The 23,061-nt window shown below is 37.5% G+C and overlaps 1 protein-coding gene across 8 annotated transcripts in view; it reads left to right on the plus strand.

Moving 5' to 3' along the window:
• Positions 1–23,061, plus strand: part of CCSER2 (coiled-coil serine rich protein 2) — a 168,498-nt gene that overhangs the window by 33,147 nt on the left and 112,290 nt on the right. For all 8 annotated transcript variants that reach the window (XM_046652863.1, XM_046652865.1, XM_046652866.1 and 5 more), the window contains exons 2-3: positions 6,270–7,727; positions 9,128–9,324. In XM_046652863.1, coding sequence (XP_046508819.1) covers positions 6,311–7,727; positions 9,128–9,324 — 1,614 coding nt within the window. In that variant the 5' untranslated portion in view covers positions 6,270–6,310. The remainder of the gene's footprint in view (positions 1–6,269; positions 7,728–9,127; positions 9,325–23,061) is intronic.

Consider the following 23,061-nt stretch of genomic DNA (forward strand, 5'->3'; position numbering starts at 1 on the left):
CTATTCTTGATAGGAAATCATGCATTCAGGTTCTAATCCTTTTATTTTCTCCAAGTGGTAGCACCCCAAACACTTTGTAGTACCTAACAGTGTGTCTTTTCTTGTGGGCTTGTCTTGTGCCTCTTAAGTCATAAATACTTAAGATGTTTTTGGAAGATTAACATACATTACCTGATTTCAGACGGTAAATTAGAGGCATAGAGAAGGGAAATAACAGGATGTTCTGTCCTCAGTCTGCTTGTGACAGGAGGGAAATGTTAAAGCCTTTCTGACTCGTAGACTGACTCACTGCAGGACAGAATCTTTAATGTGTTATTTAGCACTTTGCAAAATGACCCTTCTATCTAATATCGTTACCACTTTCCTTATGGTTATCTGGAAAGTGTTTGTAGGTGTGAAAGTATGTTTTGTGGTAAAGACGGATAAAAAAAATGGAGATGGCAGTCATCTCGCGTGGATATTGCACTGTCCCTTTTTCTGCTCATGGCAGATACTGCTGTTTGACCATGATGCGTTATTGTCGAGTCTAGATTTGACTTGAGAATCTTTTTGAACATATTGCTCAAGACAGCTACTACCAGTAGGCCCACAAAACAAAGTTATTTTTCAGTCTTGACTTACTATTTATTAAATTAATTTACACTGAGAGATTATGAATTTACTTAAAACTTGAGGATCTGTCAAATTTGTGGTCCTGTAGCAGGCCCCAAAATATATAGGACTCAGTTTATGCTCTCAACAGATTTATTTCCTTATAGGTCAAATAGACATGCACACAGTTATAAGACAGACTCAGCTATATCACTGGTGTGAAGGGAATAGAGAAGGATGCAAGGTTAATTTTAACTGAAAAGGTTTGTGGGTACAGGCATTTTGAACTTTGAGTGTAGGGCCTTCAAGGTGGTCTTTACAGCTTTAGCAAAGGCATAGAAGGTAGAAAATATAGGATGGATTTTGGGAAATGACAAACAATGCATCTTGGCTTGAATGTATAGGACGGCAAAGGTAGGGTAGAATCAAACAGAGAAGCTTGAGCTCTGTCCAGTGGATTTTGGGTTTTATTATGTGGTTCCTGGGCCACGTGTGGTTTTTAATCAGTGGGATGACATATCAGATCTGTGCTTTAAGAGAATAACTGTTGACAGTTTGAATAGAAGGTATATCGGCATCTGGATAATGTAAGAAGATACCTTTGTAAATACAGGAAGAGGCGATGAGGGTCAGAACTAGAATTGTGGAATGGAAGGGGTGAATTTAGAATAAATTTTATAAAATTGATAAGTGAAACATTAAATTGAGGTTGAGGTCTGGAGAAATTGAAATGGTAATTTATGAAGAAATAATATCTGTTGAATAAAAAAATTGTTTTTTGTAGAAACATCTATTTTTATATCTTTTAAGTATATTTTATATAATAAACTTTAAAGAATTTTTCTTGGTTAGATTGAACTATTAAGAGTCTTGATATTGAATAAATAGTTTTTATTTTTAAAATGCAGTTTTTTAGTCAAAACTTTTTAAATGGCAAAAAGATTGTTATATTTAAAATATTTTAACAGTACTGATTTAATGGTAAAAGCAAGTCTCCTGTTCACCTAATTTTCACTTCCCTAACAGGAACTACTGTGTGTGTTGTTTGTGAATGTGTATGTGCACATGCATCTTTTAAAATTTTTTTGCTTTTTCTCCCCAAATCCCCCAGTACACAGTTGTGTATTTTAGTTGTGGGTCAACATTCATCTTTATGTTATATCTGTCTGTCTGTCTATAGTGTTACTTTTATAAAAATGGGATCCAGTGTAGAATTTTTCAAAGTAGCAAAAATAAACTAGTTCATTTATGTGTCCCAAAGATACAGTCTTTCTGTGGCATACAATAACAGGAAGCAAAAGCATATAAACTTGAAATTATGGCTAGTAATTAACGTTTTAGTGTTCTATCTTAGAAGTGATCTAGCCAGCCAATGATTATCCATTAATTAAGTCAATTTGACATTAGTCCTAGGTTTTAAGTTACCTTTAAAGTTCTTGGAAATTATCTGTAAGTTGACATACCATAAAACATAATTACTATTGCAGTAAAAAGTGGGTCAGAATAATCATTCAATTTAAACACAGGTTTACATTTTTGTAATCTTAAACATTGTGTATCAGTAGTATTGGCTTATTTGATCAGTAAGCCTATATGTGTTTTAGCAAAGTTACTCTAATGGAATAAAAATGTATGCTTATATTATATTTAACACTGATTAAAAAATCGGAAGGCAAACGTATTTTATTAAACTAGTTTTGTTTGCCAGACATTTACCTTAATTATGTGAACTTGGTTCTTAAAACCTTTCTGAGTTTCTGTAAGAATAACTTTTAAAAAAGTACAACACATTTAAAGTATTAGAAGATCAATTTCCTTATATTCTGGGAGTTTTGGTAATATTCAGCTTTTATAAGTACATATTTATCTCTATAAGCCAATCAGAACAGAGCTGCTTTAATAGACTTTACAGTCCAATTGGTTAACACCCTCTACAGTGGGAAAGCATTATGTCCTCATGGTGAGAGGGGAAGACCGTTCTGAACTAGACACACAGCCGTATGGACATTGAGAGAGCTGATTGTTTCCAATTCTGTAATTTTAGCCTCAGCCGTGGCTATGGAGTTAACACAGAAACAAAAACCTGACCTGTCCAGATCCCAAAGAGCTATTCTCCTTCCTGGTCAGCGTGAAATTTTTAATTGATCTGAGCTCAAAATAGATAAAAGAGAGAAATGAACAAGTGACTAATGAATCAGATTCTTCTTTTTCTCTCACCCAACACAGAATAGATTCTCAATCATTGTTCCCACCAGTGGGGAATAACTTAATGACCATAAGTAAACTAAAAACAAAAACAATATTAGAAGAGAGGAAAGTTAAAATAGAAAGAGAGCAAAGTTCTGTTGCTGTTCTCGTTTCACTTGTAGGAGACAGGTGAAGATGTGTTTGGGCCTCAGCCGCCTGTGAGATGTACCACGCTGGCAAAGAAATTACCGAGCTCTGTCTGTCTGTCTAGTGCATCCACTGGGTATCTTGGTGGAATCTCCAAAACTGTTAAAGGATACATGTTAGAAGAGAATAAAATCATGAGTCCCATTCAGATATCAAATGAACACATGTTAAAGATTTTATAAATTATTAATGAGTCAGAGAGATGTTATAGCCACAAATGCAAAGAACTGGTACATTTATAGATGGGGAATATTGAAGTGCATTTGCAAATGGATACCAGGCTGGCTTCTTCACCAGCGGTGGAGGGAGCTGAACTGAACTGGACAGAATTTATTTGCATGTCTGCAGACAAGAATGGTTTGACTTACCATTAGTTTTCTGCATGCTAACCTCTATCTTTACAGAGTTTAAAATAGCCGAATGATAATTCCTCTAGGATTAAATTATCCCTGGAGGCTCCAGCATTTCATTGGAAGGATGTCCAGACATCTCTTTAGCTTACTCTAAACTCTTAAAGTTTTCTTTACGGAGAGATTTTTTTTTCTGCCTGCATTGTTGGAAAGTTATTTCTTTATCCTTGATATTTATTAACTTAACCTTGGTGTGTATTTGGATCTATAGTTTAGGTTGTTTTCCCTTCCCTTCTGTAGATTTTTTTTCCCTTCTTTATTTTGGGGATATTTTCTATTATGCCTGCCTGCTTTTTCTCTTCTATTTGTTTGGTTTTTCTACTTCAGGGATATTAATGGTCTTTCTGTTCAATCTCTGTCCTGCATCTTCTGTCTAATTGCTTTGATCTCTTTGTTTTCTTTTTTCTCCTCAGTACTCAAGTTATCTCAAGATCTTTTCTCCTTCCCATTAGTTTGGTTTTCAGTCTTTGGTTCTTTTTCTTGTTTTTTTTCAAGTTCATTGTTGTTCTTCATTGGTTTCCTTAGTTCTATAACTTTTCAATTTTACCTCTTTTGTCATTTTATCTTTGAGCTTTTATTTTATTAAATGTGTGTCCTTTTAGGTTGTTCTCTGTTACAGAGACCTCACTGGGGATTTCCTTGTTTTCCTTGTGTTGTGTTTTCTTTCAGGCTGGGTCTTTCCTTTGTTTTGTGTGCGATAGTCAGTGCAGTTGTGCACCACGTAATGATGTTTTGTTGATGACGGACCGCATGTATGATGGTGGGCCCGTGAGATTGGTACCATACAGCCTAGGTGTGTAGTCGGTTATACCATCTAGCTTTGTGTAGGTGTACTCTCTTATGTTCGCACAATGACACAACGGCCTAATGACACATTTCTCAGAGTATCCCCATTGCTAGAGACACATGACTGTATTTGTTTCTCACCTTCCTTTCACTCCTGTGTTTATGTAGTTGCAGGGTCATTTCTTTTTATCTTGCTAGGTAAAGACTTGGATAGTTGGTCAAGACTTTGTATTTGCCCTGAGAGGACGTGGGTGAGTTCTCCTTGACGCCTTTCCCGCCTTAGCTGTGACCTTGTCTCCTCCTTTATTGCACCCTGTCAGTCCGCGTTTTGAGTGGAGTGTGTTATTCTCTGCTTCTCTCTAGTTGAAGGGCATGAGGCGCTGTTGGGGGCAGGTCTCCTCTAGGGTCCCAGGCTCCCCTCTCTCCGTAGATTTTAAGTGTCCTTCATGGTCCGTCCTGCTGCTGGTGTCGTACGGCCCTTGGGGCTTCAGACCCTTCCCTGAACTCAGAGTGGTGCTGTGGAAGTTGACAGGTTCTGGTGGCTACACTGCCTCAGCTGAGATTTTGAAGCTTCTGTGCTGCAGCTGTTTTCCTGGACTTTTCCAGGGTGTGCCAAATCAGATCTCTCTCCAAACTCGAGAATGTTCGTTCAGATTTTCAAGTTTTATTAACTCATCTGTTTTTCTCATTACTGCTTCCAGGCAGTGTAATCAGGCTAGGAGCCAGACCGCACCGTACAGAATCTTCCTCTGGCTACTGCATTTTAAAGTCCAGAGTTTCTAGTTTGAACAGTTTCTTGTTTGAGTGTAGCTGGTGGTCTTTTGGCTAAAAATCCATCCATAGACACACACATATGTATGTGTATACTGTCCCATACATATGTATGTATATGTATGTGTATACTGTCCCTTTCATTAGTTACTGGGGAGGGGGCGTTCTGTAACTCTGCTTCACCCCATCTTTACTTGAAAATCTGCATGATTTCCTAAATATTTACTTTTGACATAAGTAATAACATGTATATACTCTAGAAACTTTAATTCTTAAGGTCAGAGATGACCTGGAATCCATTTTTTTTTAATTAAAAAAAGAAAACCAACACATTAAAGACAGTGTCATAAGATACATAATTTTAAAAAACATTAATGACTCTAAGGCATGTTTTTTCTTTTATCTGCATTTTCTTCTTGTGTGTGCTTTTACGGAATTTTTTAAATAATCACAGTGAGTGTATAGTGAGATACTATATTATATTTCTGTTAATGGTAGGACAGACATTTTAATATTTCTGTATTATCTTTGTAATCTCACCACATGACCTATCATAATTTATTGAACAGTTCCTCAAATAGAGGACACTAGTTTCCAGTTTTATGCTTTTGTGTGTGTATTGAACCTTTTTGTGCTGTTGTTTTGTATTACCTTTACAGTAAATTTGAGAGGTTGAAATTAATGGACTAATCAACTTTATTAAATTCTCATGCTTCTCACCCTGGCGTTAACTGCAGTGGCTGTTTATATTACTGGATGGAAATTCTTTTGAGATAGTTGCTTAAAATGACAGCTGACACCTCAGCCCTTAATGCCGAAGATTTGTTTTGGTGCAATTGTATTCTTAACCTACATCCTTCCTGTGACTTTAATAAGGAAAGTTTTAAGCATGTATTCCTGTTTTTATAAAATCATGTGTGCTTTAAAAAACAAATTCGAGTGTTCTTATTTTTAAAAGAGACAGTATTACCCAAAGTGAAAAAATAATTTGGATTAGAAATTGGAAGCTGTGCTGCAGGAGAGTTATTTTTTTTACAGTCAAATTTGATAGTCTAACTTTATAATTTCTACATTTTGCTATCATTATCTATAGCCTAAGTTTATAAAAGTGTTACAAAAATGTTCTTCATTTTCTTTTAACATGAAAGCTATTGATTCAATTAGTGCATTTGATATTTATTAACAGTTCTAAAGAGTCATGAGTAGCTTTTGGGCTTTGCTGCATTTAATTGTATAAGAATATACATTCATATTATGTAGTAATCCATGTAATTATTCTTATTTAGGAGTGTTTAATTTACTTTTTTGTCTCCTCAGATTCTTTCAAAGATTTTAAGAGCAAATGCACCTTATAGCTCATGGAAGAAAAAACACAAATCAAGACGTTTTTGGGTTCCAAGTTGCCAAAGTACGGAACAAAATCTGTAAGAAGTACACTGCAGCCAATGCCAAATGGGGCACCTGTTAATTTATTGGGAACTTCCAGGAATGGCAATGTCAAAAGTTACATCAAAAATAATGGCTCTGCTTGTCCATCATCCCATTCATTTAATTGGAGAATGGCCAGTAAATACCAACTCAGTGCACAGAGTGCTGAAGAGCCTGACAATTCTCAGAGTTCACACGATAAAGTAATTGATCCTGAAAAACACGCACCTACCCAAGGAATGTTTGATAAAAATGGGATAAAGGGAGGTCTGAAAAGTGTTTCTTTACTCACATCGAAGTTAGCAAAGCCATCCACCATGTTTGTGTCATCTACAGAGGAGTTAAACCAAAAGACTTTGTCTGGAGCATCTAATTTGGGTAAATTCACCAAAGGCAAATTATTAGGAAGGACTTCCTATTCTTCAGTCAGTGCGCCAAAATCGCAGTTGAATGGGTTTTATGGGAACCGATCAGCTGGTGGCATACAAAGGCCGAGAGCAAACTCCTGTGCCACCAGGAGCAGTTCTGGGGAGAGTTTAGCACAGTCCCCAGACAATGCTAAGTCTCTTACGTGTGAGAAAATGGTAAGGTCACAGAGCTTTTCACATTCCATCCAGAATCCATTCCTCCCACCGTCATCTCTCACCAGATCACATTCCTTCAACAGAGCTGCAGATCTCCCAAAGCCTTATCAGAACCAACAGCTACCCATCAGGGTGCCTCTGAGGGCGAGCATGCTAACTAGAAATTCCCGGCAGTCGGAAGTACTCAATGCGAATGAGCGTTTAGGCTATGGGTTTAACAGGCCTTATGCAGCTGCGGGAAAGAAGGTGGCTTTACCAAACGGCCCAGGGGTAACTTCCACTTTGGGTTATCGGGTGGTTCATCCCTCTCTACTGAAATCTAGCCGACCTCCGTTTTCTGGGACTATCACCGTTGATGGTAATAAAAATTCATCTGCTGACACATGTGTAGAGGAAGATGCTGCACTTTTGGCCAAGGACAGAGCTGCTGCTAAGGACCAAGCGCTGATTGAAAATGATAGTTATAGAACAGAAAATGACCAGACCATGAAGCGTGATGCTAAAACTAGATTCCTGAGTGATGATGTGGATGACATTTCCTTGTCTTCTCTGTCATCTTCTGATAAGAATGATTTAAGTGAAGACTTTAGTGATGATTTTATAGATATAGAAGACTCCAATAGAACTAGAATAACTCCGGAGGAAATTTCTCTCAAAGAAGAAAAGCATGAAAATGTACCATCGAAGGATGTATTTGATTCCCCCAAGGAAAATGAAAAATCCTTCAGTAAAACTGATGAGTGGATAGATTTAAGTGTCTCTGGTAAATATTAATATCCTTAAGTTTGTTTGCTTTCTCTTAGATAATATAACTGAACTTACATCTAGGATTATTTTCTCATTAATTCCAAGATACTATCAATTTCATGGAGAGATGGATCTAGAAAAATTGGAGTGGGGCTGTCTTTTCTCCCTTTTTTTCTTTTGTTCCTGTCCTGTTTTTCACTCTTATCTAAAACATCATCAATAAAAACACCCTCCCCTAAGGTATCTTACCTTTGTTCTTTGATTGTCACACAGGCCTATTTCTGCTTGCGTCAAAATTATTTTTTCCCCGCCTCCCCCAACCATTGGCATGCCGTTTTAAACCATCTCTTCCCTTAGGGTAGTAGATCATTGCTATTTGTTAAAAGTGAAGGTGTACCAAAGGATAAAGGAGCTAATATAGGTTATGTCCAATGTAATGATGATTATTATTTTTTTTGGTGAGGAAGATTGGCCCTGAGCTAATATCTGTTGCCAATCTTCCTCTTTTTTGCTGGGGAAGATTGTCATTGAGCTAACATCTATGCTAGTCTTCCTCTATTTTGTATGTGGGATGCCACCACAGCATGGCTTGACAAGCAGTGTATAGGTCTGTGCCTGGGATCTGAACCTGCAAACCCTGTGCCACCGAAGTGGAGTGTGTGAACTTAATTCCTATGCCACCTGAATTTTTTTATTCTAGGAAATTTTCATTTTTTTTACAGGAGGATTAGATTTCTTATTTAGCAAACTTTATATTTGTACTTTCAGAGGAGCTTTCTTATTTTTTTTTCCAGTTGAGGAAATTGAAATAGCACCTGTTAAACATTTCCTCTTCTACTTGGTTATCCTGGCACTAAATGCTGGAGAAAATGTATCTGTCTGCCCAGATAGCCTGAAAAAAAAAGACTGAAGGCGTTGGGTACAGGCATGTGGTCTGGTCAAGAGACTAGGCTGTGCTTAGGGGTGTGCATAAACCCTCACTCTCGGAGGGTCTTCTAGTGAGGAACGACTGCTGGGGCAAGTCTTTCCTTATAAAGGAGACAACTTCAAGGTTAAATGACATACATGGAATAAGGAGTTTCCCGGCCATTTCTTAAAAGTCACTGTCTTTAGGAAATATTAAAAGAATATGAGGGATTATTTACATGTCTAGAAATGTTGCACAGTGAAAGGTGGCTGAGTGAATTTTCTTTGTGTTCATTGGGAAACATTTCAGTAGGTTATTTTTAAGATTTTGCCTCTTGATTTTTTTTTTTTTATTGTTTAGGATTTAGAAAATACTATAGTTATGAATGCTTTTTTTGCCGACTCTTGCTATAATATATATTAGAGCTTATATTTTTAGAACATGAGAAATAATTGTATTTTTGTGGATTAATAACTTTTTTTCCTCTCTTTTAAAAAAATCAATTGAAGACAGGAGTGAATGTACAAAACATCCTTCTGGGGATAACTTGATTTCACCAGATGCAGATTACAGAGCTGGTTCTTCGTTTGAACTCTCTCCCTCGGATAGCTCTGATGGGACGTACATGTGGGACGAAGAGGGCTTGGAGCCCATTGGAAACGTCCATCCGGTTGGCAGCTATGAGTCCTCTGAAATGAACAGCATAGTATGTATGAATTTATATACCCTTTTGGAACAGTTTGTTTACCTTACTATAGAGACTTGTGACAGTGACTGGATTTTTTTTTTAAGTTTTGGAATTAACTCTCCTAGTTTGAGAAATGAGAATTTCTCTCTGTTAAGGGTCTGTAAACATCTGATCTTAATACATAATAAAGTATATATTTGTGTCATATGACACAAGTTAAGTATGCTCTCATGTACACGTATTCATAATACGTACATATATACCTGTAGACATACTGTGGTGTTCAGCTTAAGCTCAAAATGGTTCTCAAAGTGGAGGAGGAGGGCAATGTCTGGAAGCATTTTTGATTGTCAAATTCAGGGGTGCTCCTGGCCACTAGTGAGTAGACACCTGGAATGCTGCTTAACATCCGACAATGCACAGGATGGCACTCACAACAAAGAAGTGTCCAGGCCAGGATGTTGGTACCGCTGTAGAAAAACCCTGGGCTGTGCTGTGCTGAGATGACATTCATGTTCCTGCTCGCAGTGGCTCAATGCAATAAAAGTTTACTTTTTACTCCTACAAAGTCTTTTGCAGGTCTGGGCAGTTCTCTAGGCAGCTGTCTTCAGTGTTCTAAGCTGCTCTGATCTTAGAGCTTCCGGGTCTCCCTTTGAGGCCTGTTTTGTCGCCGTGGTAGAGGAAGGGCGTGCTGCGGGGTCTCACACATGCACTTACTGGAGTTGACCTGCAGGTGGCACATTGCAGTTTCATTCACAGCCTCTTGGCCTGGACTAATCTTATGTCCTAAGGGGGCAGGAAGAGTGATGTTCCTGCGAGGGAGCCGGCTGTGGATGGGCACCAGAAGACCTACCTCGTATTTGTACGTGCCTGTTGTAAGAAACACTGCAGGTCATGTGGACAGTATGCTGTATGAGTAAAGTGTAGTTGGTGTGTTTAAAGTGACTCATTGTAATGACTTAGTATATAAAATATGATTTTCCACTAGTTGTATGGGAAAATTGGTAGTCTTTGTGGATATATTAATTCTAGGTGAATTTCAGGCAATGTAGTTTTTTACACTCATATAAACCTATGACTTGGAAAAAATAAATATCACTACCAGAGGCTTGTTAAGTTGCATGGACAAAGACAGGACACACATTTAATTTAGAGAGAGTGTGTCTGTCTCATTAGAGAAAGGAAGTTCAGGAAAGAGTACTGTTCAGGGCCTTTTATGTGCTCTCTTACTGGGACTTTTAAGCAAATCTAATTGAAGTGTAAATGAACACTGTGTCTGGCAGATGGCAGCAGTAAGCCACTTAGAACCTGACATTTCTCGGAGGTTCACCATCTTCAGTTCACTGTTCCTGTGACTTAATGACAAAATAGTCTCTAAGAGAGTTGACTATGCACCTGGATTAGGCTTGTGTGTATAGGATGGGAGGCAACAAAAGTATTCATTCTGTGCTTTGGAACAAGGTGATGTCTCTGTGTGATTGTCACCTGAGCTAAGAGGGAGACAGTCTGAGAAAGGATGGAGAATTGATGGCAAAAGTTGAAAAGAGTAGAAGATGTGATAGTGAATTTACCATTTTTGCTTTGAAATTCTATCATTTTTTGCTTTTTATATTTTAAGTTTGTTTTATTAGGTGTGTACCTGTTTAGAATTGTTTTCTTGGTGAATTGGATTTTTAGTTATTATTTAATGGTCCTATCCCCGGTTACATTTTTTGTCTTAAGCCCCTTTTTTCAGATATTAGTATATTTATCAGTTTTTTTTTTTTTATAGATCGGCACCTGAGCTAACGTCTGTTGCCAATCTTCTTTTTTTTTTTTTATTGTCTTCTCCCCAAATCCCTCCAGTACATAGTGGTATCTTCTAGTTGCAGGTCCTTCTAGTTGTGGCACGTGGGGTGCCGCCTCAGCATGGCCTGACAAGTGGTGCCATGTCCACGCCCAGGATCCGAACCAGCAGAACCCTGGGCTGTGAAGCGGAGTGCATGAACTTAACCACTCGGCCACAGGTCCAGCCCCCTATCAGTTTTATTAACATATTTTCCATCCTTTTACTGTCAGCCTTTTTGATAGCAAATAGGTTTTTATTTTTTTAAATACGATCTGTCTTTTTCTTTTAACTGGTGACTATAGTCCTCTATGTTGGCATTTATTAATATACTTGGACTTTACTCTGCCATCTTACTATTTTTATTTAAATTGCCTTGCTTTTTCTGTTTCTTCTTTCTCCTTTTTTTTTTTTCTCTAAAGTACTTTAAATTAGTATCTAACTTAGCCCAGAAAGAACTTTAGGGTATTGTCATTTCTCATGGTTCCTCCATTGCCTCTCAACAGGGGCATTTCCTGACCCCACGTCCTCTGTCTCACCCACTGTGGCCTTTACAACAGTGCTCATTCCAGTCGGGGTCAAGATAAGGAGGTTTCCCTAGCATGTCAGTCAGCAGTGTCACTGCTGTCACAGTTCACTTCAGCCCGATGTAGTTCAGCTGACGTTTTCATAGCAGGACTTTCTCTTTGAGGAAAGCAGGGTGCTGATATACATTGTGGTGTGAGCCCCTTATCATGTTGGGGACCCTAACAGTTTGTTCATGGACCACTTTGCATAGCACTTGTCTAGAATTTAGGCTGTTTCTTTTGTTTAAATACTAACACTGTTTTGTTGAGGTATAATTTAAATACAATAAAATGCACAAATCTTTTGCATACAGCACGGGGAATTTTGAAAATATGTACACTTGGTTCACAATCATCCAGGTTATGATATGGAGTGTTTCCACCACCCCCAAATTTTTCCTGTGCTTTTCAATCATTCTCTCACCCCCAACCCAGAGGCCTGACCACTGTTCTGATTTCTATTGGTGTAGATTAGTTTTGCCTATTCTTGAACACCATATAAGTAAAATTATAAATGTGCTGTATTAATGTCTGGCTTCTTTGAATCACTGTTGTGTATTTGTTAGTTGTAGTTTCTTCATTCTTCTTATGTGATATATCTTTGTGTGAATATATTGCAGCTTACTTTATCCTGCTGTTGATGGCATTTACGTTGTTTCCAGTGTTTGGCTCTGCTACTGCTGTGAAAATTTTGCTACATGTTTTTTGGTGAACATTTATGCATTTCTCTTGGTAAAACACGTAGGAGAGGAATCCTTGGATTATAGGGTGTGCTTATATATATAGCTTTAGATGCCTTCAGTTTTCCAAAGTGGTTGTACCAGTTTACACTCCCACTGGCCATAAGCGAGCATTCCAGACAAGCCACTTTCTAGTCAACTCTTGGTGTTGTCTGTAGTTTGCATTTTTGCTTTTCTGGTGGGAGTGTCATAGTTTGCATTGAGAGTTTTGTCTTGTGCTTTGTGATAACCACTTGTTAGACACCTTCACATATGTTTATTTGCCATTGGGATATCCTCTTTTGTAAAGTGCCTATTATTGGGCTGTATGTATTTTTTCTTATTGGTTTGTAAAAATCCTTCATGTATTTTGGATATAAGTTTTTTATGTATATACATACACACATACACATATTCACATGTGTATATATTTTATATATGTGGGTTGCTTTTTAAATTTCTTAATAGTATCTTTTGACAAATAGAAGTTAATTTTAATGTAGTCCAATTTACTGCTTTTTTCTTGATTGTTAGGATTTTTTTGAACTGTTTGAAATTTTTGTCTACCCTAAGGTCATGAAGGTATCTTCCAGTGTTTTCTTTTAAAAGCTTAGTTTTTTAACTTTCCACATTTAGATCTACAAGCTACCTGGAAATTATTTTTGTGCATGGTGTGAAGTAGAGGTCAAGATTAGTTTTTTTCCTTTTTGGAAAAGTCCTCTTCACCCCACTCTACTGCAGGGTTATCTTTGTCCTAAATCAGTGACTATCTCTGTATTTCTTGACTCTTTTTCAGTTCATTTGTCCCTTTGTTTATCCTTGTGTGAGTGTTACGCTGTTTTAATTACCGTAGCTTTAACATAAGTACTGACATCTGGTAGTGTAATTCTCCCAGCTTTGTTCTCTTCCAAGATTGCCCTAGCTTGCCATTTGTAATCTGTTTAAATATTAGAATGAACTTGTCAGTTTCTGCAAAGAACCTGCAGGGGTTTTGAATGGGATTGCATTGACTTTATAGATTAATTTGGGGAGAACTGATGTACTTACTATAGAATCTTCTAGTTTATGAATATGGTATGTTTCTTCATTTATTTGAGTCTTTAGAAATGTTTCTTGCTTATGTTTTGTACTTTTCTATAACACTTTATACATTTTTGCTTTCTTTTTAGGTATTTGATTTTGTTGCTATAAATGGTACCACTTTTAAGATTTTATTTTCTGTTTTTTTATATATACAAATATATTTGATTTTTGTTTGTTTTTTTCATAAGGAAGGTTCACTCTGAGGTAACATCTGTTGCCAATCTTTCTCTTTGTTCTTGTTTTGAGGAAGATTACCCCTGAGCTAACATCTGTGCCAGTCTTTCTCTATTTTGTATGTGGGTCACTGCCACAGCGTGGCTCACGAGTGGTATAGGTCTGTGCCTGAGATTCGAATCTGTGAACCTGGACTGCTGAAATATAGCGCGCTGGACTTAACCACTGTGCCATGGGTCCAGCCCCTGATTTTTGTGTTTTGACTTGTTTTTCCTGTGATCTTGGTAAATTCACTTACTAGTTCTAATAATCTACCTGTGACTATTTTTGGAATTTCTGCATATACTATACAATGATACCATTTTCAAAGCCTCCATCCCCCACCCTCCCCTTTATTGACTGGTTAGGACCCCCAACGTGCTGTTGAAGTGAAAAGGTGATAGAATTTCAGGGAAGTGTTAATAGTTCATCGTTAAAATTTCTGTATTTGTTGGGGGTCGGGGTTGTAGATATCTTTCATCAGATTAAGGAAGTTCCCTTTTATTTCATTTGCTGAATTTTTGTTGTGAGTGAGTGTTAATTTTTACCAAATGCTTTCTCTACATCTATTGAAATGATCAAGTTATTATTATTTTTTTCTCTTAGTGTGGTAGATTGCATTTCTTGATTTTCAAGTATTAAACTACCTTTCCATTCCTGCAGTAAATTCACTCGGTTGTGATGTATTATCCTTTTAAATGTTAGACTTGATTTCCTAATAGTTTATTTAGGTTTTCTGCATTTATAGTCAAGACTACTCGGTAATTTTTCACTCTCTTTTTTTTTGTTGTTCTTGTCATGTTTTGGTATTAAGGTTATGCTGGCTTTATAAATGAGTTGAGAAAGTTTCCCCTTTTTTTTTTTCCCTTTGAAAAAGTTTATATACAACTGATGTTACTTCTTTCTTAAATGTTTAAAGAATTCACCAGTGAAACCTTTTGGACCTAGAGTTTTGTTTGTGAGAAAGATTTTAATAACAGATTTAATTTTAAAAATAGGTATTGGTGCATTTAGATTTATGTGTTTATTTCTTCTTCTGTTGGTTTTTGAGAATGTATTTTTCATCTATGAAAATCATCTGTGTTTTCATTTGTTGGTAAAAGGGATTATTATTATTATTTTTTTTGAGATTAGCCCTGAGCAAATATCTGCTACCAGTCCTCCTCTTTTTTGCTGAGGAAGACTGGCCTTGAGCTAACATCCATGCCCATCTTCCTCTGCTTTATATGTGGGACACCTGCCACAGCATGGGTTGATATGTGTTGCATAGGTCCGCACCCAGGTGAACCCCAGGCCCATCAAAGTGGAACGTGCAAACTTTATCTTGGGGTTGACCCAGTGGTGCAGTGGTTATCTTATTTTTTTAATGTCTCTATCGTCTTATGGTGCTGTTCACTTTTTCATTCTTGATATTGGTAAGTGGTGTTTCCTCTCTTTTTCTTTATTTCAAAGAACCATATTTGGGCTTTCATGATTTTTCTCTATCGTTTACCTTTTTTCTGTTTTATTGATTTTGGATCATATCTTTATTTCCTTACTTTCTACTTTCTTTTAGTTTAATTTGCTTTTTCTTTTCCAGAATTCTTGACATGGAAACTAGAGCATCAATTTTCAGCCTTTTCTTCCTCTAACGTATGCATGGATTCTCATAAAGAGAAGGCTTTATTGTGTAGTAAATAATGCATCCAGTAGCACCCCAGTAGTAAATACAACAGTGAGTTTCTTCTGATGGGTCTTCCTTTAAAACGATGAATTCTAAGCCATGTTGTACAAGCCACCTTCATTTTTTTTTTTACCTTTAATACATTTATATATCTGTGAACAATACATAGTATTGTTTTGTGTATGTATTTTACGACTTACTATAAGTGTTACGACTTATGTAAGTGATACATAATGTCCTGCAAATTCTTTTGTTTTTTTACTCAGTTTTATGTTTTTCTGATACATGCATATTTGTATTATAGGTCTAGTTCATTCAGTTTTCTGCTGAGTAATATTATTTATAGTTTTTTCTCTCTGTTCCCCCACTAATGGATGTTTGAGTTATTTCTCACTAATAATAGTAATATTGAGACAGTGCAGTAATGAACATTCTTACTCATGTGTCTTTGGTCATACATGTCATACATGTCAGGGTTTCTCTGGGATATAAAACTAGGAATAGCGTTGCTGGATCAGAGGATGTGTGGATCTTCTTTCTAGATGCTGCCAAATATCTCCCCATGATGGCTCTACCAATTTATCCTTCCCAGCAGTGAATTAAGACTTCTCTTGCTCTTCATCATCACCCCACTTCCAATTATCTAACTTTAAAACTTTAGCCAGTCTGGTGAGTGTGAAATGGTGTGTTATTTTATTTTGCATTTATATCATTCTTAATTCTATCAATTTTTTTTCCTGTATTTCCCACTGTTTGGTTTCCTTTTATGTGAATTACTTATTTACTTTGCTGATTTTTCTATTGGGTTGTTTGTCTTTTTCTTATTGATAAGGAAGAGTTTCTTATGTGTCTGAGTTTATTTCCTGTTAAATATGTTGCAAATAATCTCTCAGTGATTGGTTTATAATTTTGTTTTTTTGTGCCTTTTACCATGCTTAATTCTAAGTTTTGTTGTAGTTGTATTTAGTAATGTTTTTCTTCATGGTTTTTACTGTGTGTGTGTGCGTTTAAGACATCCTTTTCTGGGGCCAACCCGGTAGTGTAGTAGTAAAGTTCCCACGTTCCGCTTTGGCAGCCTGGGGTTCTCCGGTTCAGATCCTGGGTGCAGACATGGCACCCACATATAGACATAGGCGTCCCACATATAAAGTGGAGGAAGATGGGCATAGATGTTAGCTCAGGGCCAGTCTTCCTCAACAAAAAAAGGAGGACTGGCAGCAGATGTTAGCTCAGGGCTAATCTTTCTCAGAAAAAAAAAAAATCCCTTTCTGTCCTAGCACCATACAGGTATTTTGTATATTGAGAGGTAATACAGCACAGCAATTAAGAGCCAGGGCTCTGGAAGAAGCTAAGTTAAAAATCCCATCTCTGTCGTGTACAGCTATGTGTCCTTGGTCCTCTATGAGTGTTCCTTCTCTTGTGAAATGGAGATAATATCAGTACCTGCCTCCAGGGCTGATATCAGGAAGTACGAGCCTGAATGGTGTACCAGCCACGTGATCCAGGCTGGTGAGTATTTTATCATCGCTGACTTGCTCAGGAGATTGCTGTGAACATTAAATATGGTCTTACATAAAAATGCTTACTGCCAGGGGTATAGCAAGAGCTTGGTAAATCTTAGCTATTTATTGTTATTTCATCATCTTCTACTTTCAACTTTTTTTACGTTTAAGACTTTAATCCATCTGGAGTGTATGAGGCATGGTAATTAACCCTCATTAATATTCCTTCATAATATACTCAGAGTACTGTGCAGAAAAGAGTTAACATAGTGGGCCCGAGATTGCCTGTCCTTAGGAAGGTTGACCCTTGCTGGCAAACGGTTCCCCTACAGTGATGTCAGCCTTCCCCTCAGTGATGAGAGTGGCTCACTGTCCCAAACTGTACAAACTGTGTGGTTTATGCTGCACACCTGCTTTTCTTCTGGGTTTCTGGAGTTTTGGTATGTGCTAGGCAGAGGGTGCCTACATGACCAGCTGCTAATGAAAACCACCAAATTTCTTAAGAATATCTGTAATAGACAGCACTTTCCATGTGTTGTCACAGCTTGTTGCTGGAGGAATCGAACACGTCCTGTGTGACTCCCCCCGAGGGAGGACTCTTGGAAGCTTGCACCTGGTTTCCTTCACCTTTGCCCCCTGAGCCTTTTCCTTTGCTTATTTTGCTCTGTGTCCTTTTCTGGGACAGGTCATAGCTGTGAATATGACTGTGTGCTGAGTCCCGTGAGTCCTCCTCGTATCATCTAAGCTGGGGGTGGTCTGGAGGCCTTCACACAGGTACTGGTGTAAAGTTATCTCTGTTCACTGCGTGACAGTATCTTTTTTTAGTCATCTTTTATATTTTTATAATAATCCTTTGAAGTAGCTATGGACCAGTTACTAACTCCTGTTAGGGATTTGGATGAATTTCAGAGGAGTTGAGTAAATAGATATTAATAGATTGGGAATTAGTTTACTAATTAGTGTACTCTCAGTCTGGTATTCTTGATTTTCAGCCTTGTGTCTACTCAGGATAACTGAGCATTTTTTAACTCAATAAACTTTTAATTGATATTTAACTTTTTTGAAGATTGGAAGATGAAGTACAGTAATATTTTTCCTGTTAAATATCGTCAGAATCGTATTGTATGTGCGCAATTTTAGGCGAAGACGTTTTCCATCTTGTAAGCACAGTGAGCCATCCTCTGAGTCCTCTTGCTGCAGTACCCTGACCAGTACGAGAGCGTCACTGAAGAGGAGTTGAACTAGAATGTCATGATGACTCATTTCCTAACACTAAAATATTTAGGAATTGATAATTTTAAATCATCATGTGGAAGGCTTTTATTTTTGGAAGGGTTTTTATAGGGAGCCTAAAGCAGCGGTTGAACTGGGTGACCCTGGAAGTATCTAGCTTTGTTTTTCTGTTTTATCAGCCTTGACTTGTCTTCACATAGTAGCACGTTTAACCGTATCATTTAGAGTCTTTTTCACTTTAAAATTTAGATTCAAACTCTTGCTTAAATGCTTCTGACACACATAATAAGGAGTTACGCTTTTATTTTTCACGATGCTAACTCATTTGTTACACATTTCTTTACCGCTGTTTTACTAGGGGAACCAGTAGCTGGATTGGGGTTTCTACCTTGGAGGCCGATGCTGTTAGACTTTATTGAGACTTAAATGTGAGCTGAAGGTCATAATATTCTTAGCAGTAGTTTACATGGGAATATGAGTTCCCTAGTTTATTTGTACTGAATTTTGGAATGTTTTGTAGTCTAAGAATATAGCAGAGGAACATTAAAGTATCAAATCTGGCTTGTATTTTCCTTATTTGGTTTTACTTTGAATTTTAGAGGAAATTCCAGGAAGTTTTTAATTATCCTCTAATTTTGTATCAGTGGTCTTACTGTCATTTAATTTAGCCCAGGTTATTTTACTTGAAGGAAGAGGCCAGGAATACTTTAATCTTGGTAAAGGGTATTCACACATATGATTTTAGAGGTCGTGGCAACTTGTCTCCGTTCTGCTTGGCACCCTGTTTAGCTGTCTCTCATAGCTCCCCCGACTGTCTTCATGGAGCTCTGGTGAGCTCATGCTGCTGCTGCCTTATATGTGCCTGTGCTGTGCTCCAGCACAGCCTGCCCTCTTCCCGGGGTTCCTCTGCTGTCAACTTTGTTCGTTCTTCTTGGCTAAATTCAGACTTCTCTTCCCTCCCCTCCCCTGAAGGAAGGGTTCGCTGTTCCCTGGTGAGACCCCATAGCATTTTTAAATCACGTCCTGGTTTTCTGCTTTCCTTCTTCCTGCTGGATAGTGAAATGAAGGCTGCTGCTTTTTATCTTTTTTTGCCCTGATACTGACTTAGCGTGTGTAGGTAGGTACTCAGTAAATGGTGATTTTCAGTTAGAATTAATCGCTCCTTCCTGTCTGCTTCTAACCGTATTGCTTCCTCTGAGTTTTAGCACTCTATTTTGCTTAGCGGTGTGCTACTTTATGTTGGTCTCCCCACCTACACTGAAGCTTTCCCTTTTGAAAGCGAGAAGTGGACTGTGTCTTATTCATCTTTCTTCCTACCCCAGGGTAGAACCTGTTGGTATTTTGAAATGAAATTAGGAACCTACATAACTAAAGTGCCAGTGATGTGAATTGTATTTAAATTTTTTAATTTACTTTGTAAAATTCTCATTTTTTGATGTTTATACCACTCGTCCCTCAGGTTTTACCATAGATTTTGCATCAGTATTAAGTTTCTTGTTATTTTTGTTTAAATTCTGTTGTTTTGGTTTAGAATAAAGTCTCAAATTTTGGTCTGTGGTCCATAAGACTAGTTTCATGGCTGAACTTTTGAACTTATTCATGTTTGTCCTTTCCTTCACTATGAGTTGTTAATAGCCTCCTTATGATCTTTTCTGCCAAGGCCACTGTGGAGACAGTTACTTCCCGCATTCATTCATAGTCACGAAATGATGGTGAGGAGGTGGGATGCATAGTATTGACGATCTCGACGAAGTGCTCCAGAGACCAGTGTAGTTGTACCTGTGAAAAAGTGGCAACATACAGTACACGTGACTTTATCTTTTTTTCCTTGAGCTGTTTGAGAGTAAGTTCCCTACCTGATGCCCCATCACTCTCAGATACTTTACTGTGTATTTCTTAGGAAGAAGAACATTCCGCTACATAACCATTGAAATCAGCAGATTAACGTTGATACATTAGTACCATCTAATCCTCAGATGCCATTGAGTTTCTCCAGTTGACTAATACCTTCGGTAGCAGAGACCCAAGTTAGAATCCCGTGTTAGTTTTGGTTGTCATGGTCATTAATCTCTTCCGTCTCCTGGCCAGTTGAGTGCTCCTTCCAGCTGGCTTCTGTGTCCTTTTCTTCTGTATCTGTGATTCTGTGAGCATTCCCTTGCTTTCTTGTACAAGATGTTCTAGTCTCATCTTATACTTATTCTGTCCTAGACTTAGACTCAGCCATTTCTCCAAGAGCCCTGGTTCTTTTTAATTGAACATGCTGTTTTGAAGCCAAGTTCTGGAGGCTAGATATGCTCGTTGCTATTGATAAGTGCTCTCCCAGGCATCTTTAGTGGACAGAGGTAGGGAATACAGGTATGTGTGTATATATACACAGACCTACATTTCCGTCAATATTTCTGTGTTAACTATATATATTGAAAATCATGAGTTCACACTAATACCTTTCAGTCCATCACCACAGGATTCTTTCTAGTTTTCTCTCTTTCTGTATTTGTAACCTCCCATCTCTGATGGTGATAAACCTGGCGTCTGTTATCATTAAAATATTTACTTATTTGATCAACCTCCCTCTATGTAACCAATTTCCCTTTCTTGCTGCCACTTCGTCTTCCCCCTTGATGTCTTTCTCACCCTACTTGGGTTTTGAAACCCCCACAGTAGGCCACCACCGTGCATGGATGACCTCTCTACCCTGTCATGGGCCCTGGGCCCATGAGGTCGTCCTCCACATGTACTCTCCTTAAATTCTCATACCCCGCACCAGGTCGTGCCTCAGACCCTTCCTCTCCATGTCCTCTGTGTGAGCGTCATGATCCCCCCTGATGTGCTCAAGCCCTCGTGTGCTAGGCCAGCCCGTGCATGGGTCCTCTTTTCATGTTCCTTAGGTTCTAATCCCCGTGCTCGGCCACCCCTGTGTTTGCCTCCCTCCCCTTGCTCCGTCTCTGACTTCTCGTGTCTCATTCCCCATGCCCAAAATCCTGCCTGCCTGAAGGAATATTTCTAGAGATGGTTCTTGGACATCTTAATCTTGATAATATAGATACAGTGTAAACATTCCCAGACCTCTGCATGTATTTGTTTTATTGTCAAAGTGAATGACAACAAAAATCACGAAAAATAATCTGTGTGTAGTAAGTTTTATAGGATTTGTATCATTTTATGGGATTAATATGGAAGCTTGGGTTTAGAATTGTCTAGAGAGCTAAAAGCTTCATTTTTCGAACACTGGTTAAATTCAAAATTTGGTGTAAATTATATAATTATAATGGTTAGTTTATGTGAATATATTTAATCATAATCAGGAAAGTGCACAATATCTTATATTGGAAGGATTTATAAGAATCTGGGATCAGCTTAGCCCTAAAGATTCAAGAGGCAGTTATTTCGAAACTGTTTCAAAAGGCAACAATATTATTATTTATTTGGAAAAAATAGCACGTATAATACCATGTTTTTGTGAGTTTGTAGAGAAAAAGAACTACACAATTATTGTTCTTTAATCTAAAAGAATTTCATTAAGAGTGCTAGGCATTCTGATGTTTGTTGTTTTTGTAATCAGATTTAGAGTTTAATGAAAAACTCATTTATAAATCTGTTGGTGTATTGGTTTTCTCTTATTGCTGTAACAAATTACCACAAACTTAGTGGCTTAAAACAGCATAAACTTTATTGTCTTACTGTTTTAGAAGTCAGAAGTACAAAATGGATCTCCTGGGCTAAAAGCACGGTAGACAAAGCTGCTTTCCTTTTGAACGTTTTACTGGAGAATCTGTTTTCTTGCCCTTTCCAGCTTCCGCAGGCTGTCCACATTCCTTAGCTTGCAGCCCCTTCCATCTTCAGAGGCGGGGTGGTGGGTTGTCTCACATTATGTCACTGTGACCTTTTTTCAGTTTCCCTCTTCCATTCAAGAACCCTTGTGATTACATTGGGCCCACCTGATAATCCTGTATACTGTCCCTATTTTGGGGCCAGCTCATTAGCAACCTTAATTCTATCTGTAACCTTAATTCTTCCTTGCTATGTAACCTGACATAGTCACAGGATCCAGGAAGTAAGATCTGGCTGGGTTTGAGGGGGCCATTATTCTGCTTAAGGTAACTGGCAGCATACTTTTCAGTTTTTTTAAAAAATAATACTCTTATTAAATTTAAAATAAAAAAAAATTATTCTTTGGAGGTTGGCAAATTTAGCATTAATAGGTTCTAAATTTGATTTAAAGAATAAAATTGTAAATTGTAAGCACAGTTTAGCCAAACTCATTTTCCAGTTTAAGTTAATCTAGACTGATGGTATAGTTATTCAAGGAGCCGTCACTAATGACTGTTCACTAATTTAATGACGTAGTGCTAGAGCTAGTCATAAATTTTCTTATTTGGAGATATTTGAATACTTTTACTCTCAACGTTTGATATAATAACTGGGAATAATTTGTAGCAGGTTATATATGTGTACTTGTATTTTCTGTAAATTGACAGAATTTAAAGACAACTCATTTCTAAGAAAGGCAATTAAAGACTAATAGGATGGTGAAATCATTGGCTTTGTTAGATTTTAGATATTTTCAACTCTGTTTTCTAGGAAAAATTGTTTATAGACCCTGACTTGAAAATAGTGTCCAGTACTGTCAGTTAAGTACATATAATGTTAGATTAGCACTGTGTAGATTGCAAAGTATGATAGACTCTTTATTTACTAACAGTGTACATGATAAATGCATCTGTTTGATGTTATTGATTGCCTTACATCAATAGCTGCTTAAAATAATTACAGATCTAGATTCCTTCCCACTGAGGGATAAAGCGTTCTTTTCTTTTTTTGTCTTGTTCCTATAGACTTTTTACTCATTGGATCGTTTTAGTTGTCTCACATTTCCATTGTGTTTCTGTTGAGATGTGAGGATCATGACTGCTCAGAATGCTAGATGTGGCTGCCCTATGATTTATCATAA

Source organism: Equus quagga, chromosome 2 (assembly GCF_021613505.1).
Source record: "Equus quagga isolate Etosha38 chromosome 2, UCLA_HA_Equagga_1.0, whole genome shotgun sequence".
NCBI lineage: Eukaryota > Metazoa > Chordata > Mammalia > Perissodactyla > Equidae > Equus > Equus quagga.